The sequence below is a fragment of the Apus apus genome, chromosome 1 (assembly GCF_020740795.1).
Source record: "Apus apus isolate bApuApu2 chromosome 1, bApuApu2.pri.cur, whole genome shotgun sequence".
Classification (NCBI taxonomy): Eukaryota; Metazoa; Chordata; class Aves; order Apodiformes; family Apodidae; genus Apus; species Apus apus.
The window spans coordinates 142,660,873-142,676,600 of record NC_067282.1 but is presented as its reverse complement, the minus strand read 5'-3'; the positions used below and the strand labels follow the sequence as shown (position 1 = coordinate 142,676,600).

The following is a 15,728-nucleotide window of genomic DNA, read 5'->3' as shown; positions in this document are numbered from 1 at the left end:
TGCAGGATGCAGCACTTTGCTCTTCTTCACGTGGAAGAGGCTGGATGGGTCCCTGCTACCCAGGGATAGGAATATGACAGAGAGGGATGCTGAGCTACCCCCTGCTTTGCTCTTAGTCATTCCAGATGACAGTCCAGGTGCACTGTTAGCAAGGTACAGAGAAGGTTTAGCTGGTATGGATTGCTAGACCTACTCTCCAAGGCTATTCCCAGTGGGTCTGCTCTGGGTCTTAGCCAGAGGTTACCTGTTTTTTGACAAGTGCACTTCCCTCGATTCTCTACAAACTAATAAACTCTGCAAAGTTCCTAATTCACCATGCATCTTGCCACAGTTAAATCTTAGAGTGAGTTGGCTTGTTTGAGAGGATTTTGAACAAAGTCTGAAAGCAACTTGTCTCATGGGTTGTTTCCCAGACTCCCTAAACCGGGAGGAAGGGCAGGAAAGCTGCTTACCTTCTTTCTCCCAATTTCCCAAATGCAAAAGTGTCTTTCTTGTGTCCCTTTGAGAAGACTGAGCCCACTTTTGATCACTGCTGCTTCTGCAGAGCCACTAACCCAGGGAGCATTTCTTCTACAAGTACAGCAGGACCACAGTTGTCTTCAGCCAGGTTCCAAATAAAGAGAGACAAAGTTCACCTTCCTTGTACAATGGATGGACAGGTTAGTTTTAAAAATTCAAACTCAATCGTCATGTCAGCAACAACTCAAAGCAGCAGCTTTGATCAGCTAACATGGAAAAAAAGATTTGATTGTAGAAAGATTCCTCCTTCCATAGAGAATAAGAGAGACCCTTTCATTCCACCTTCAACAAATTACAAATCAGCTTGCCACTCTCAAGAGCACTGTACCAATCCAAGTGTTCCCACAAAACAACTCGAGAACATCTGCATCTCTGTAGTACTGAAGTAATGAGTTTGACACACTCAGATAAGTCTGCCATACTGAACAGCTTTCCTCTCCATCAACACTGCAAGCTGCTCTTCTGCAGATCAGAAGAGTCAGCTTCCCCAGATAAGGCAGCTCCTTCCTGGAAATGGAAGATAGAGCTGCCTTATCACAGAAAAGGGAAGATAAAAGGTCACTCTTCACTAAGTGGCAAAGTTGTCACCTTGAAAGCTTTGCCCCTTGATTGGCATGGAACAACCAAGGTCACAGAACTTTTAATCAGATGCCTGCATAATTACTAAATCGTTATTAATTATATCAGAGAGCCGAGACGTCAGAGGAAAGGCAAAGGAAACAAAAAAGCCCAATGAAGCCTCGGCTGTTGTTGGAAAAAAATGGTAATTAAAAGTCATGAGTGCATCAAAGAGTGAGGGAACAGCATCACAGCCACTGTTCAGGACTCTGGAATGACTTGCATACAAAACAGTAGGCTTGCTTCCCTGGGGAAATTACAGGGCACTGCACTACAAAGCAGCAAGTAGGAGGGGAAAAAAAAAAAAAAAAAGAGATGGATAAAGAACCACTCCTGTTTTGTCAATAGCTTTATTTGCTCTGCAGACAGGGACAGCACTGCCAACCAGTCCCAAGTTTCTGGTAGCTCTAGAAAGCCTTCTCCCAGCCTTATATTATAAAGGGTTCCCCTACTGAGAAGTGCACAAAGGAATAAGAGCTTGTGTTCAGCCTAATCCAACCTACACACACTCCTGGCCCTTGTCCAGGAGCCCTTGACCAAACAAAAACTATGCCAATGAAAAGCCTTTATTTGCCTCAATGACCTAAGCTCAGCCTTAGTGACTACCTTTTTCCCCAGAAAGGAAGCTGCCCTTCATAGTATCACCAAAAAAAAAACAAAACTGAAGGACTTGAAAGTGCCCTTAAAAACAAAAGAACTCCAAAAAAAAGGAAGAATGCTATGGTCCTGCTCACACTATAATAAATCAAACTATCTAGTAGTGATCCCCACTGAAAACAAAGCAAGTACTTTTGCTCATCAGGCTATGAGAAGATAAATGCTGATCTGCTTCTATACCAATGATACAATACCCCATCTCAGGGCACTGAGATATCAAAGATGACATCAGATGAAAACAGGCACCACACTATCTACTATCATTTGCAGGGAAACACAAGAATCTCTGATCTGCCATATAGATAGTCTTACAGATCCAGTCCTAAAGAGGAATACATGAAAGAGGTTGCAAGTCTGGGCCAAATCCCCAGAGATCACTTCCCAACATACAAAAAGATAAGTGCAAAACAACAGAAGCCCAAGGAGAACAGTTTCTAAGTTCCAGAGATCAGAACAAACGGACACTTTTTATTCCACTGTTCCACGTGCAATGAATCAAAAAGATGTATCTTCCAGATACTCTAAATAAGAAAGTCTCCCATTTAAACCATGAGCAAGAAAGAATAAAGGATAACTGCAGCAGAAGCAGTAATGCAATTTGTGGGAGTTTGCCACTGAATAAAACATTAGAAACAAACAATGGTTGACTAACTGCAGCCATTTCATTATGCTTAACTTTGGCAGATGCAAATCCAATAAACTTTTATCAAAGTGCATCTGGTCTTTATCCCTTTTCCGAACTTCCATTATTCACTAATGAAATGCCCTTTCACTACTGCAGCCTTATCACAGCACTGTTCCCTATTGCTGAATGCCAAGCCCCTGAGCCCCATATGGCAGCACCTTACCTGTCGAAGATATCACTCGACACCTTTTGCAGATACTGAAGTGCATCTGCCACCTGTTGAACAGCCTCCTCCCTGCGTAAGTCCGGTTGGATAAGGGGGACTGAGTACGTCTGCCCTTCCAAAAAATGCTTCTGGGCTACCGTAGCCATTGTGCCTAAAGGAAAAAGCAAATAGGTCATTACAGTAAACAGACTTTTACTTTATCACAGCTTTTATTCAGGGACTTTCGCTCTCTGCTCCCCTCATTGTTTTAGGAAAGCGTTTGCAATCAAATTGTCGAGCTGAGCAGAAAGGCACAGGTAGTAAGGCTGACATATTGGATTTTTAAAAAAGCTGAGGCAGCTACTGGGAAACAGAATTATCTTGCTTATCCAAATGCTCTTGGGAACCATTTGATTTTTAGCACAGTACTTCAAAAATCTCTGCTCAGTATGGTGCCAAAAACAAAGACCACACTTCGGAGTAAAGTTAGCTCAGGGTGGTGATAAGACTCATCAGAAATCACTGCGTCCCCTCCTCCCATCCTTATATTCCAGATGGATATATTTCAGGTTATTCAACCCTATTAACAAAATGCAGTATTTCATCTTACACTTCTGCTCCAAGAAACACAACCACTCCTCCCTTCCAAGAAGAGCAGCAATGAAATTATAGGGCATGCATGTGCACACATGCCCTTGCTCCAAGTAGGTTAATGAGAATTCTTCCATTCTGAGACTCCTAGGAGCTACTCGTTGCTTCTGGTGACTGGATTTTCCCTTAGTAACTATCTTGAAAGAAGCCTCCCGATTTTTGGATCCTTTCACATAGGACAAGGGGTAATGGTTTTAAACTAGTTAGATGTTAGGCAGAAATTATTTAGTGTGATGGTGGTGAGGCATTGGAACAGGTTGCCCAAGAAGGTAGTGGATGCCCCCTCCCTGGAGGTGTTCAAGGCCAGGTTGGACAGGGCTTTGTGCAACCTGGTCTAGTGGAAGGCATCCCTGCCCTTGCAGGGGAGCTGGAACTAGATGATCTTCTAGGTCCCTTCCAACCCAAACCATTCTATGATTCTATGAAAACCTAAACTGCAACTGAATTATTTCAGCCGTATTCAACACACACACCAGAGCAGTACGCGTGCTCCTGGATGCAGCTGGGCGAATACCACTGCTCTATAGTTCAGACAAGGAGAGCCTGTGCATCACTCATGTCTCCATCCTGTCAGCCTCGCTCACCTCTCCCTCAGTAATTCCCAAAGAGCCTGTGTCACGTGTTTTTGCTCACAAAAATAACACAAAAGTTCCCGGGTCATGGAGGAGCATTTAGAGAAGAAATCCATTTCTCTGAGCACATTAGAAATTGTAAACTCACAAATACATTACTGTTAGGACAGTCTGATTAATGAACAGAGTAGAGTGTCTGTGCAGTTTTCTAACCTAAACTCTATTGCTAGGCCTACACAACTTCCTTCAAACTTGTTTCCCCTGGGTTTCTTGCTCATTCAGACCGGAAAGTAACACAGTCTACAGCTGCTCACTGCAGGGTCTCATCATGCAGAGCGCTGTACATCTGTATAAGAAAATAATCATTAAGCTGAAAAGAAACAAAACAAAGGAGAATCAAAAGGTAAGGTAACAGAAACAGAGAGAGATAACTCAGAACATAACACATTCCTTCTGTGGTACACTTGGAGGTCTGCAGAAGCTAATCCAGAGGGTGATGCTGCCTACAAACTGTATTTCAGCCTGTACAGCAGAGTAGGCTGAGAATAACATAAAAACAACAGCCTATACTGGAGAAATTCACAAAACAAAAGCCTGAAGAGGTAGATACAGCAAAACCCCATTACTTAATAGGTGAATATTAGAGGGGTTTTCACACGCTCTTTCAATTCCCTATTTTGTTGCACAATATTAAAATATATCAGATTAGACTTGCCTACAGCCATCCCTCTACATTTAAGAAACATCATCCACTCTCTCCAAATTTGTTCCTTCTGATACTACCACAGCAGGCTAGGAAAGACTTACTGTAAATGTGATAGGGCTGTTGTTTTGTTGTTCGGGGCTTTTTGGGGGGGGCTTTTTTGGGGGGAGTAGGGTTTGTTGAGTTTTTTTGCGGGGGGAGGGTGTTTAATAATGAATCTTATGAGATGTAAAAGAGGGAGGAAACCTAGGAACCTTTCCACAGATAACAAATTTGCAAAATCAAAACCCATCAGAAGACCTGGTTCTGCTGCAGGACGCCTGGACCTATTCTGTTTCACTTCATGCATTACTGGCAGCCAGACTCTGTACCCACACTTCAGCGGCAATGTTTGCACACTGATTAGTCTCCTTGACTGGGCCTATTCAGCAGGCAGGAAATTATTATTTAGAGTTGTAAAGCATACAAGTTAATCTGAGAGAAGTACAGCTAATTTTGAAATGGCATTTTTTGATCTGCTGACCACAACCAAGCTTGAACACTTTTGCTTTCACATCTACTGTTTCATTGACTATGCAGAACAAAGCGACCAGGTAACACAGAGTTCACAGTTATAGGACACTTCTGCTCCAGCAGCAAAACAAGTTTATGAACCTCCCTGCCACTGGTCACAACTCTTCTGTTGAATTAAAGCTGCTGATGGCTGGGATGACTATTTTTAACTCACATCAGTTCAGTGACCCAGTTTACTGCAGCCAGATAAATAGCTGTAATTGCCTAGTCACGAAAGAGAGGGAAGAAGGGGACTTCTTAAACTTTCTCCACTATCAAAACCACTACTGTGTAATAGTCATCCTGCACCTCAGAATGCCAAGGCCAAGCTTTTCACCTCTTGAGACCAGGTAGGATTATAATGCCCCAGTACAATTTCCCAGACTCTCACCAATCCCAGTTCTCTTAGTGACCTTTCTAAAGGCAAGCTCAGTTCAGCTGACAGATGCTCACACTCAGGAGCAGCACTCCCCTAATTGCTAGCAAACCATTTCTTTCCTCACACTCAGAAGCCGCAGAATATTCTTCAGGACCAACTGCTCCCTTGCAAAGAGAGGAGCACATAGTGGTGAGGCAAAGCAGGAAAAGCTTCAGGTGCTTCTGCTGGCACTGTGACAGTTCAGCTGTCAGTAAAATTCACTTTCAAGGGTTCTCAACATAGCCTCTCACAGAAGCTCCAGATTCTCACCTTTCCTAAAAAAAACAGATTAGAGAAACATGGTAGACTCCGTGAGAACTTCTGTCAGAGACCAACACAAAAGGCAATTTTTTTCTGTGTCAAACTAACAAATTAGAAGTTTATACCAAGAAAGAGGAAGAACAGCAACAGCCTTCTAAATCACTAGACTTGGGTAAAATCCCATGCTACAGATGGTATTTATTTGCTCTTGTGACCAAACTAACTGGAGAAACAAGACAGTTTTGAAAACACTTTGAGTAAAAGCCTGGCTGTATGATTAGAATAAAAGCAAAATTGCTTCCCATAACACAGACTGCAGAATCAAGGAAGATTTTAATAGGGAAAATTTAAAACACTTCCAACAAAAGTCAGGGGAAAGAAAGTACAGACTGAATGTCACTCAGTAAGACTGAATCTTCCTTTATCTCAGCCTCCAGTGCACTGACAAGAAAGCAGCACATTTCCTTGCCCTGCTCCATGTCATGGTTTGAGGGGGCCAAGGCTAATTTTATGGTACCAATACAAGGATCTAGAGAGAAGGTGTTTAGTAGCCTGAGGAGTCTATTGGGCAGAAGAGATGAGGGGTCACTATTCCCTCATACTTCCTGCCATACTCTATAAAACCCAGAAGTCTACGCCTTTCCTGCTCCCTTTCTTGCTCAGAAGTCTTGGAGACAGGCTCCTGCTTTGCCATCAGCTTGCCATGTGCCCTCCAGGATCTGAATGCATCAGCTGCTGCAAAGAGCCATGGACCCTTTTTCCCAAGTCAGCCCTGCCACAAGTGACCCTCAGACACATCTGCAATCATCAAGGTCAGGTTTTGTATGTATTTGCTTCTCATCCCATGTGTTACTTTCCTTTCCCTGTTCCAGTAAACCTGTTCTAGTTTTAACTTCCAGCCCTTAAGCCTCTCTTCCTTATTCCCCTTTTATCTTCCCTTGGGAGGGCAGAGGGAAGTAAAAGAGAGCAATTCTGTTCTCTGGTTTTGGTTCACCCTGACCACTAAACCAAGACACTCCATTATCAGAATCGGGCATTACATAAAAACAAAGCGCTGCGTATTAGAAATATCTCAATTCTCCCACCCTGCCCAACATACACCAGGTTTTCATGTAACACACAACAAAGCTGCAAGTAAACTGTTAATATCTTACATAGAGAATTGACTTCTAGCAAAGCCATAAACTGGTTCCAGTATCACTGCAGAATCTTAAAGAGGGAGCTGGTGTGTGTCAGCAGACAGTACAGCATTCTGGATCTGATGGCCAATATGAAATACTCAGATGCTACAGTGAGAAATGAGCATATAAAATCCCAAAGCAAGTATGATTCAGAAGAGCAGATGTCAGATCACCCAAGAGATTTAATCATTAGTGGTGTGACCACCTGTGGGTCACACAAGGCAGAACAGTGCTTTTTTTGTGATCAAAGAGGCTCTGGAAAATTGCTGCAGCATCTGGGGGCTCTAGCCACTCTTTACTCCATTATTTTTCTATGTCAGCTTTCATGATCAAGACAGATGTGCTCTTGTGTTATATAATAACCTCATTTGCTTTACTAAATTGCAAACAAGAAGAAAAAGGTTTCTTACTGCACCACCTGCTTGTGAGTGCTATATCCTGATTTGGAAGCTCTGACTAGAGCTAGCAACTGCTCAGATTTGTACTTCTGCCTTAAGCTCTCTATGCCTTTAACCTCAGACAAACTGGTATAAAGTTCATCAGGGCTGGTGGCTACCTGTGTGTGCTCAGAGCTGCTCTTTCCCTCTCAGTTTCAACATTCACACTTGCAAAACCTGAAACAACAGCAGTGGGAAATGCAAAATCAGCCTCCACCAAACTGTCTCACCTTTCCAAAAGACTTACATGGGGAGAAAAGAGCTTAAATACTCTGAAAAAAAAGTGTGTTTTCTTCAAAGATACAAGGGCTGCTTCAGTAATTACTGTGCTGTTGCTTCTATCACTGCACTGGAAAGGCAGCATGAACTAGTGGCTTTTAATTCCCACATGCAGTAATATTTCCAAGAAATGACAGGCTATCTCTAGCCCTATGTCTCTCCTTTGTAGGACTCTAATAATAAAGATCAATGCCTTGTAGCCACCTGCAAGGATGCAGGGATCAGTAACATGCAATAGAACATAAGTCCCTCACCACATACCACTACACCACTACCACCAGGATGGTTCCACATTGGAACAGACCAAGTCACAAACCAAGTACAGGTTGAGACCAGATTCAAACAACTGAATAGAGACAGGCTTTGGGCATATCTTATCCCTTATCCTCTGGTGAAGTCGCATGTACAACTTGGTTCAGTGAAAAGTCATTCCAAATTCCTCACTGACAGTAATTTCTTAACACATAACACTTTCTACCATGTTTACTTGGACAGATGTCCCATCCTGGCAGACAATAACAGACCTCTGTTCTCACTTTTTCCTCTGCTCCAGCCTAGTATACTACATCAGCACATTGCTCACAGTACCTAAATGTAGCTTTTAGAGCTCACAGAACTCCCAACTGTTGCAAGGTTTGTTGTGTTTCACCACAAACTTCTATTACTATACACTTAAATACTGTACCCTGTAGCACTGTACTTAACATACTACTACATAATTCTCATTCTCTACTTTCTGCACAGGCTTCCTATAGAACTTCAAATTCAAATCAAATCTGCTGGCATACTCAAGTCATACCTTGGTTGAACGAGAAGATTGCCTAGAAGGCCATTGCAACAAATTAACACAATTCCTTCCAGGAAAAAAATAAACTAAAAAGGATAATTTTATCACCTTGCCCTCCACAGATAAAGCACGCCTCTGTGAGTTTACCAGTTGAAAAGCCAGGGAACTGTATTTTTAAAAGAGACTTAAAATGCTAGAAAAGCAAGACATGTCCATTGCATATGTTCCTCCTGTTAATGGACAGGATAAGGCAGTCTGTGCTCATGCACTCACAGATGTAGACACATAACTGAAATGAAAGCCAGAAGTTGTTTACATACTGGTAGTAAACACAGCACAAAAGTCTAGATTTAAGTCCTATTTTATTGTGCAGCAAGTTATCATTCTGCCTTGTGCTGACCATTCATTGGAGGGGTTGGAATTTAGTCCTCCAGCAGAGCACATAATAGGTAACTGTCATGGATAGGACAGCAAGATATATTCCAGCAGTGAGACAAGAAGTTCACCACAGTCCCTGTATTAAGCTAACTTTACCTTTTTTTTTATTTTCTTTTGGGGATGTGGGGGGCAGGGAGGAAAAGGGAGGAAGAGAAGCGCTTTGCTAAGTTAAGAGGATGAAAAGTCTATTTATATTTTTCAATTAACCATGTTCTACAGTGTTATTAAGCAGCAATCAAAGATGCAGATGATACTGATTTGATTGGCAAGAGGTGCACTGTGCTGAATATTAAGGAATTCTGCCCCTATAAATAGGTCTAATCACCATCTGAAGGCTCGAAGGCAGTGATGAAAGAAAGCATTAATAAGACCATAATTAGGCCCCATAGCAGGCTGTACTCCACCAGGGTGCTCATAATACTAGATATCTCTTATAGTAGCATACTCAGACTCCATTGCAGACACCACTGCTTTGGGTCTCAAGAACTCTAGTAGCTATTTTAGACAAAGCTATGAAGAGTGGGGTTTTTCCATTTTTTAAGGGCTTGCCATCTGTTAGGATTTTATCTTCCAGTACCATTTCTGGAGCAAGAGAGCTCTCCATTGCAGCTGTCCCACCCTGCCTACTCTCAATGAGTTAATTAAACTGGGTAGCTGGAGCTTCCCAGGCAGTGAGACTGGCAAGGAGGTGAGACTCTTCAGAAGCTGTTGCTCTCCCTCACAGCAGCAAGGGGACATTATGGCCACACCTACATCACAAAGTTAACCTAGCTGCAGCTGTAAAAGCCATTTCTGCTCCAGCTTTGCAAAGAGATACTTATTCAACCTCATACTTTCAGCCTGTTCTCACAGTATAGCATTACCTTAGAAGAACAACATAAAAAAAAAAAGTCCACCTAGAAAATGAATCCTACAAGGCACCTGCTGGTGCATGTTGATACTTCCATAAGCTGCTCATTGATATGGGACCACCTGAACAGCCAAGATCTCACACCACGGCCCTGCAGAAATAGCAGAACACTGAGGAGCCTGACCTGATACTCAGCAGGAATCCATGGCTCAGACTGCATTCCACGCACTGCGCATCGTGCCCTTGTGGGCCAATACTCTGCTTGGAAATGGCAGGAGCAGATTCTATCACTGAAGCACTCTCACCTCATCTGTTCTAAAAGCAGCTGCAGAAAAAGGAAAAGCTTTCTCTGCTGCACTGCTAGGCAGTCACTAACTACCCAGTGATATAATGCCCCTCAGCTCTCCATACCCAAATGGTGTGGAATTACTGGCAGTTACCACATCTGCAGTATCTCACACGTCCACAGGTACCACAATAACGTCGTGTTGTGCCATGTCACAGCTACAGCCTTTCTGTTAGCTGCATCTATGAACTGCTGGTAGCCATTTAATTCAATGTACCTTGGGATCTGCATGAAAGGTGCTCAAGACTCATTCAATTTGAAATACATGTTTTGCTCAACCTACTGACTACCAGCATTGTACTACAAAATACTAAAAAAACATATTAAGTTAATGCTGTGAAGATATGAACTTTTGGAAAAAGCAAGACTCTGATATGAAACTTGCATCCAAACCCCGAAAACTTTTATTTTTTTTCCTCCCAGTTAATTCCCTAAGTTGCAGAGGGAAGACAATGTATAGGCTGCTTTGCAACAAAAGAGCAGCTTACTGACAAGTTTTTGTAAACTGGGTGTCTGATACAATCATGTCTCCTAGGTCCACGGGCTGTGCCAGAGACCAACAAACACTCATCACTACTTAGGTGTTTGTCCTATCCTGCTGTTTCCAAACTAAAAGGCTATCTGCACATGATCATCCCTGAGCACTCGGAGCTGCCAAGGGAAAAGCACTGGCCTGTCAAAAATCTGCTTCTGAAAGCGTGAGCCCAGTAGTTCAGCCAGCCTCTCTCTAGAAGCCAGGGCTTGATAACATCTTTAGCTCAGACACACTGCTTTGAAAGAAATAGCAGGTATTGCAGCTACTAAAGAGAGATTAAATCTATGAGCAGTATGATATTAAGCAAAATAAATTACTGACAGGCACGTTAACCAGAGAATTTGGTTTCCTACCAGCAGCACAGCCTCTTGAATTGAATAAGCACGGGTCTGAACCAATATATCAAAATACTTGGGTGATGGTTCTCAAATGGAGACCCTCCCTTTCCCTAAAAAAGGTCACTTAGATTTGTTGGCTTGTCGAGTATCACACTGCCCTAACTTCACTTAGGCTAAAAAGTAAGAATCAAAATTTGAGATCCTGGAGCCCAGCTTTACAATAGCATATGGCAACTCCCTGGCAAACTGTAAAATACCTGACACTTAAAAGATGGATCACGTACAATCTAATGATACCAGCCCTCCAGAAGACAGAACGCTAATACATTACGTGATTGTCGAAGAGAAAGGCAGAGACTGAAAAGAATTTAGAGGTGCATTTCAGTCCTCCCAGCTCCACAACCTAAGATGGCCTCTAAGCCACTGCTGCCTTGAGGACAACCTGTCCTCTCAATGCAGAGCTCTGCTCTGCAAGGCACAGAGAGCAGCCCACACTGCCACGAGGCACCCAGCTGCAGGCTGCATCGCCTCGTTGAGAAAGTCCTGTCCTCTGAGCACAGGCTGAAATCGATTTCCTTCGGCTGGACACATCAAGTTCATTTTGACAGACAGATGTTGATATCTACAGTTAATCAGATAACCCACTCTGCAACTGTCACCTTTGTCTTTCATCACTAATGGAGACAACCAGGCGCCCTAATGAACAATTGATCCGATTCTAAGGCAGCCATCTAAAACTGAGCAAAAGCTCTGTGATAATTGCCTGCCTCCCCTTCCTCTCACTATTTATTATAAAAGAAGTCTCAGCAAATAGCTTAGATACACCTACAATACAGACATCAAAAGTAATGCTGAGAATCACAGCCCAAGCATCCAGATACAGCTCTTCATTCTGTTTCCTAAGTGGGGCACTTTGGCTTTGTATGCCTAAAACCCACAGAAGCCACTGGTTATGCCAAAAGTCCCCTAGAGGGCCACTCTCCTGCAGTAAGTTCTCTTAAATACCAAAGCATTTCCAAAGCAGGCTAGCTGAAACGCTGCTGTAGAGCTTCCTCCAGAATGTCTGGTTCAGAAAAACGAGTTGTTCAGTCTATTAGACCACAGCAACAAACACACACTTCCAAAAACATAGCACCTCTGTCACCACAAAAAAAAAAAAATCCAGCTAATATTTCCCTCTAATTTTCTGATGCAAAACCGTCTTCAGCCTCCTGCAGAGTGACCTTAGCTGCAGATTTAACCATTGACACGTCTCTCATCCCTGCAAACTCTAACTAGCAACGACCTATCTTTCACCTCCACACCTCTGCTCCAAAGTTCTGAAGTTTTACAGCACTGATACCTCACGCACACTGTGTTACAACAGATCCTGACATACTTAATAAAGGCAAAAACCAAATCAAACTGGCAACCAAACCAGTTCCTGCCTGTTTCATACATTCTAAAGCAAACAAAGTGCTTGAGTTTCTGTAAAGTGACAGGAAGGGAACTCAATCACTATAAGGATACGTCTTCAAGCCTGTTCACATTTGCTAGAAGGAATATCCCCTCCAGGATGGCCTGGATGACAGGAGCTGACAAAAAGCTAGGTCAAAAGAATGACACCTGAGGAATCAATAACCCTCTAAACTGCTGGATGGACTATTTTCTGGCAAAGGTTATCTTGTGAAGGGGTCTAAGCAGAGGTGATTAGCTACAGAAATTGCTTTTTGAGTGATAAAAATTATTTCCTTCAAGCTCAAACACCACAGTCATGGGAAACATCACAATTTCAGAAATAATCCTCTTTTTCCTCTGCACACTAGCTTTAATATTAAAAAAAAAAACCCTGCCTTGCTTTCAGGCTTATCTCAGTACCATTTTTCCTCTGCCCTCAATTTCTGCCCTTCTCTTTTACTGCTCAGGCTGAGAGTGCAGTGATTGTAGTTACCTGGTATTAGCAGAACCCAGAAGCCAGACTGCAGAGTAGATCTCAGGGATTATCTGCTTTTACTTTTCTTGCCAATGAACTCCTGAGTTGAGAGAACAGCACTTTTTACCTGAAGGAATGAAGATTTAAAACTCAGTTTAAATATCCAGAGTGACAGAAGAAGGGCAGATGCTAAAGCTAGCATCTGCTGTTGCTCTGGGAGTGCCTCAGGCATTTTTCTGCCTGAGGGCTCTTCAGAGGTGTGGCTATTTCCCCCCAGCCAAAGCATCCCAGGAATACAGAAGGTATATGGGGCAGCCTTGATATCCCAGTTTTACTACTCAGACAAGACAACCATAACTAAATATCAGGAGAAGTTATGAGTCCTTAGCTAACCTTACTAAAAGGAAGTCTAAGGAAGGGACAGTTGACTGGAGCACCTCCGATTCCCCAGAAAACTGAAATGCAGAAAGCCTCTAAAAAGAACATGCCAAAGTCACTTTGCTTCCAGCCCTTGCCTCTGGCAAGAGCAGCACTATCCGCTCCACTTCCTTTTACTGCTCTAGGAAGGCTCCATACTTCAGAGAACCAAGAGTCAAGAAATAGGGACAGTTTTAGCTTCTACCTCATCTGCTCCAGGATAGGTCAATCCAGTCTGCAAACCACTGCCAGCAACACCCACTGCACAACCTAAATGAAATAAATAGGTCATTTCAAGCCAACTCCTAGCTGACATTTGCTTGAATCACATGAAATGCCAGAACTGCAGCTGGCACAACCTCACACTCCTTGCTGGAAGCTGCACTGTAGAAGCAAGCAGAGTTGAAAATTAGCCTGCTCTCCCCAGAGAAGAAAAGCCTCCTCTTCTGAGAGAGGCCTCTGGGAAAATCCAGGTGCTGTCCAACTACTCAACACTTGAACTACACCGTTTAAAAAAAAGTCCTGTCAGTACACCAGGACTTCTGTTGATCACTAAAAAAAAATACTAACAGTGATCACCACTGCTGGATGCGGATTCACAATGCTCACTGCATCCATCAGCAGCCTCTCTTCCATGTGCACAGCTACATCTCGTAGCCCCGAGGTCTTTTTACTGTTGGGTGACTTGTTCTTTATTTTGAACATAGAAAAAAATGAATACAGTAAATACATATATCACAACAGCACCTGGGTTCACTCACAAACACTGACGACATGGTTATATTTGACAAACAGTTACATGACCACAGCTTGGAGCTTGGGAGTGAGGAATATGTGCAACATAAGAATGGCAATCCATATTGAAACTGATTTGCCAGCACTCCAGGTAATAAACTGTATTGATGCACTGAGGGACCAAAAGGTATGTTTTCTATAATCAGTGGTGTTCTTGCAATTAGCTGATAGCTATTAGTAATTAATCAGCACCTGGAATAGTATAAAAACCCCACAACTGTATTACAAGCCATGAGTTGACTTTTTGGGTAAAAATCATGAAACCCACAACGCAAGAGTCCCCTGATCCTTTATCCTGGACAACTTTTCCTCTTTTCCACAGCTCCCTTCAGGCTGCAGCATCTAGCTGCCTATCCCTACAGGGTACCTGCCCTCCAGGGAGAGCAGGCATCGTGCTTTTCCAGCCCCCCCAAGCGCAATACTAGGTGTGAGCAGCCCATGCATCGCCGCCAACCCGAGGCTGCCCTGCTCCACGGCCCGCCTAGCAGCCCTGGCAGGATTCCCAGCCTGTTCCACGGCTCAGCACCGAAGGGCCTCAGAAGTGTAACAGAAGGTGTCCCAGGCCTGCTGCCCCGCCCAGACAGGTGCGGGGCGGCTCCCCCTTCACACCAGCTCCTTCCTCCAAGGCCAGAAAGGCTTCCCGCGGGGCAGAGCCTGTGGCCGCCCTCCCCCGCGGGCCACAGGCCGCACGCCCCGCGGCAGCCTCAGAGGGCCCGGCCGGCGCCTGCTGCCCCGCTGGGGCCTGCGGCCGGGAGCCTCCCCGAGCCCCGGCCCCTGGTCCCGAACCCACCGACACCTCCGCTCCGCTCCGCTCCTCCCGGCGGGGACACCGCGGCCCCGGCCCCTCCCGGCGCGCCCGCCACCCCTCCGCGCTCAGCGGGAAGCGGCGCCCTGAGCCGCTTCCGCCCTTACTTCGTGCGTCACTTCCGCCCGGTCGGGGCGCTCCCCCCGCGGCTGGCGGCGCAGCCCGGGGGCGGCGCTGCGCATGCGCGCGGGCGGCCCTGCCCGCCATCTTGTGGCGTCCGGTCCTTTCGCCGTGCGGGACGGGCCGGGCCCGCTGGCCAGCCCGAGGGCACGGCTGGCCAGAGCCGGGGGTCTGCTGCCCCCGGGCAGGGCGCCGGGGGCCCCACCAGCGCCCCTCCGAGGCGGGGGGAAGGCGTTGAGCACGCCTCCGCAGAGTCCTGGGGGTTGGAAGGGACCTCGAGACATCTTCTAGTCCAGCCCCCAAGCTCGGGCCCCCAGGCCAGCTTGTGTGCTCCTCAGCGCTCGTGGTCAGAGTCGGACGGGTTAAAAACTGGCTCTATGAAGCAGCAAGTGTTTTCTCAGGTCTTTTATAGTAGTTCTGGTTTGCTCTTGTATCCCTTTTATGCTGCCCTTGGCGCGCGCATTCAGCCAGCCAAGTTAACTCCGGAACAAGTGTTCGTGGAAAGTGAACTTCAGGGAGTGCATCTGTAAATACCGAAACCATGTTAACGGGGTATGTGCGACACACGACAGAGTTATTTGCATGCTCATCCACTTTAAGATCAAGAACAATTCCTCGAGGCTTACTTAAACAGTAACAACGCTATTTGAGTAGCAAATACCAGTTTTTGAATGCAGGCAGGGAACAGGTGTGATTGATCCATAGCA

At 44.8% G+C, this 15,728-nt stretch overlaps 1 protein-coding gene across 3 annotated transcripts in view; it reads right to left on the bottom strand.

Moving 5' to 3' along the window:
* Nucleotides 1-14,983, bottom strand: part of WASHC1 (WASH complex subunit 1) — a 42,885-nt gene extending 27,902 nt beyond the window's left edge. The window contains exons 1-4 of one of the 3 annotated variants that reach the window (XM_051617235.1): nt 14,887-14,970; nt 13,507-13,571; nt 12,903-13,011; nt 2,643-2,796 (exon numbers count right to left, since the gene is read on the bottom strand). In XM_051617235.1, the coding sequence (XP_051473195.1) occupies nt 2,643-2,791 (149 nt within the window). In that variant the 5' untranslated portion in view covers nt 2,792-2,796; nt 12,903-13,011; nt 13,507-13,571; nt 14,887-14,970. Of the gene's footprint in view, nt 1-2,642; nt 2,822-12,902; nt 13,012-13,506; nt 13,572-14,886 lie in introns of those variants that run through there. The other 2 variants (XM_051617225.1, XM_051617215.1) reach the window with 2 other exon arrangements.
* Nucleotides 14,984-15,728: the final 745 nt, after the last annotated feature.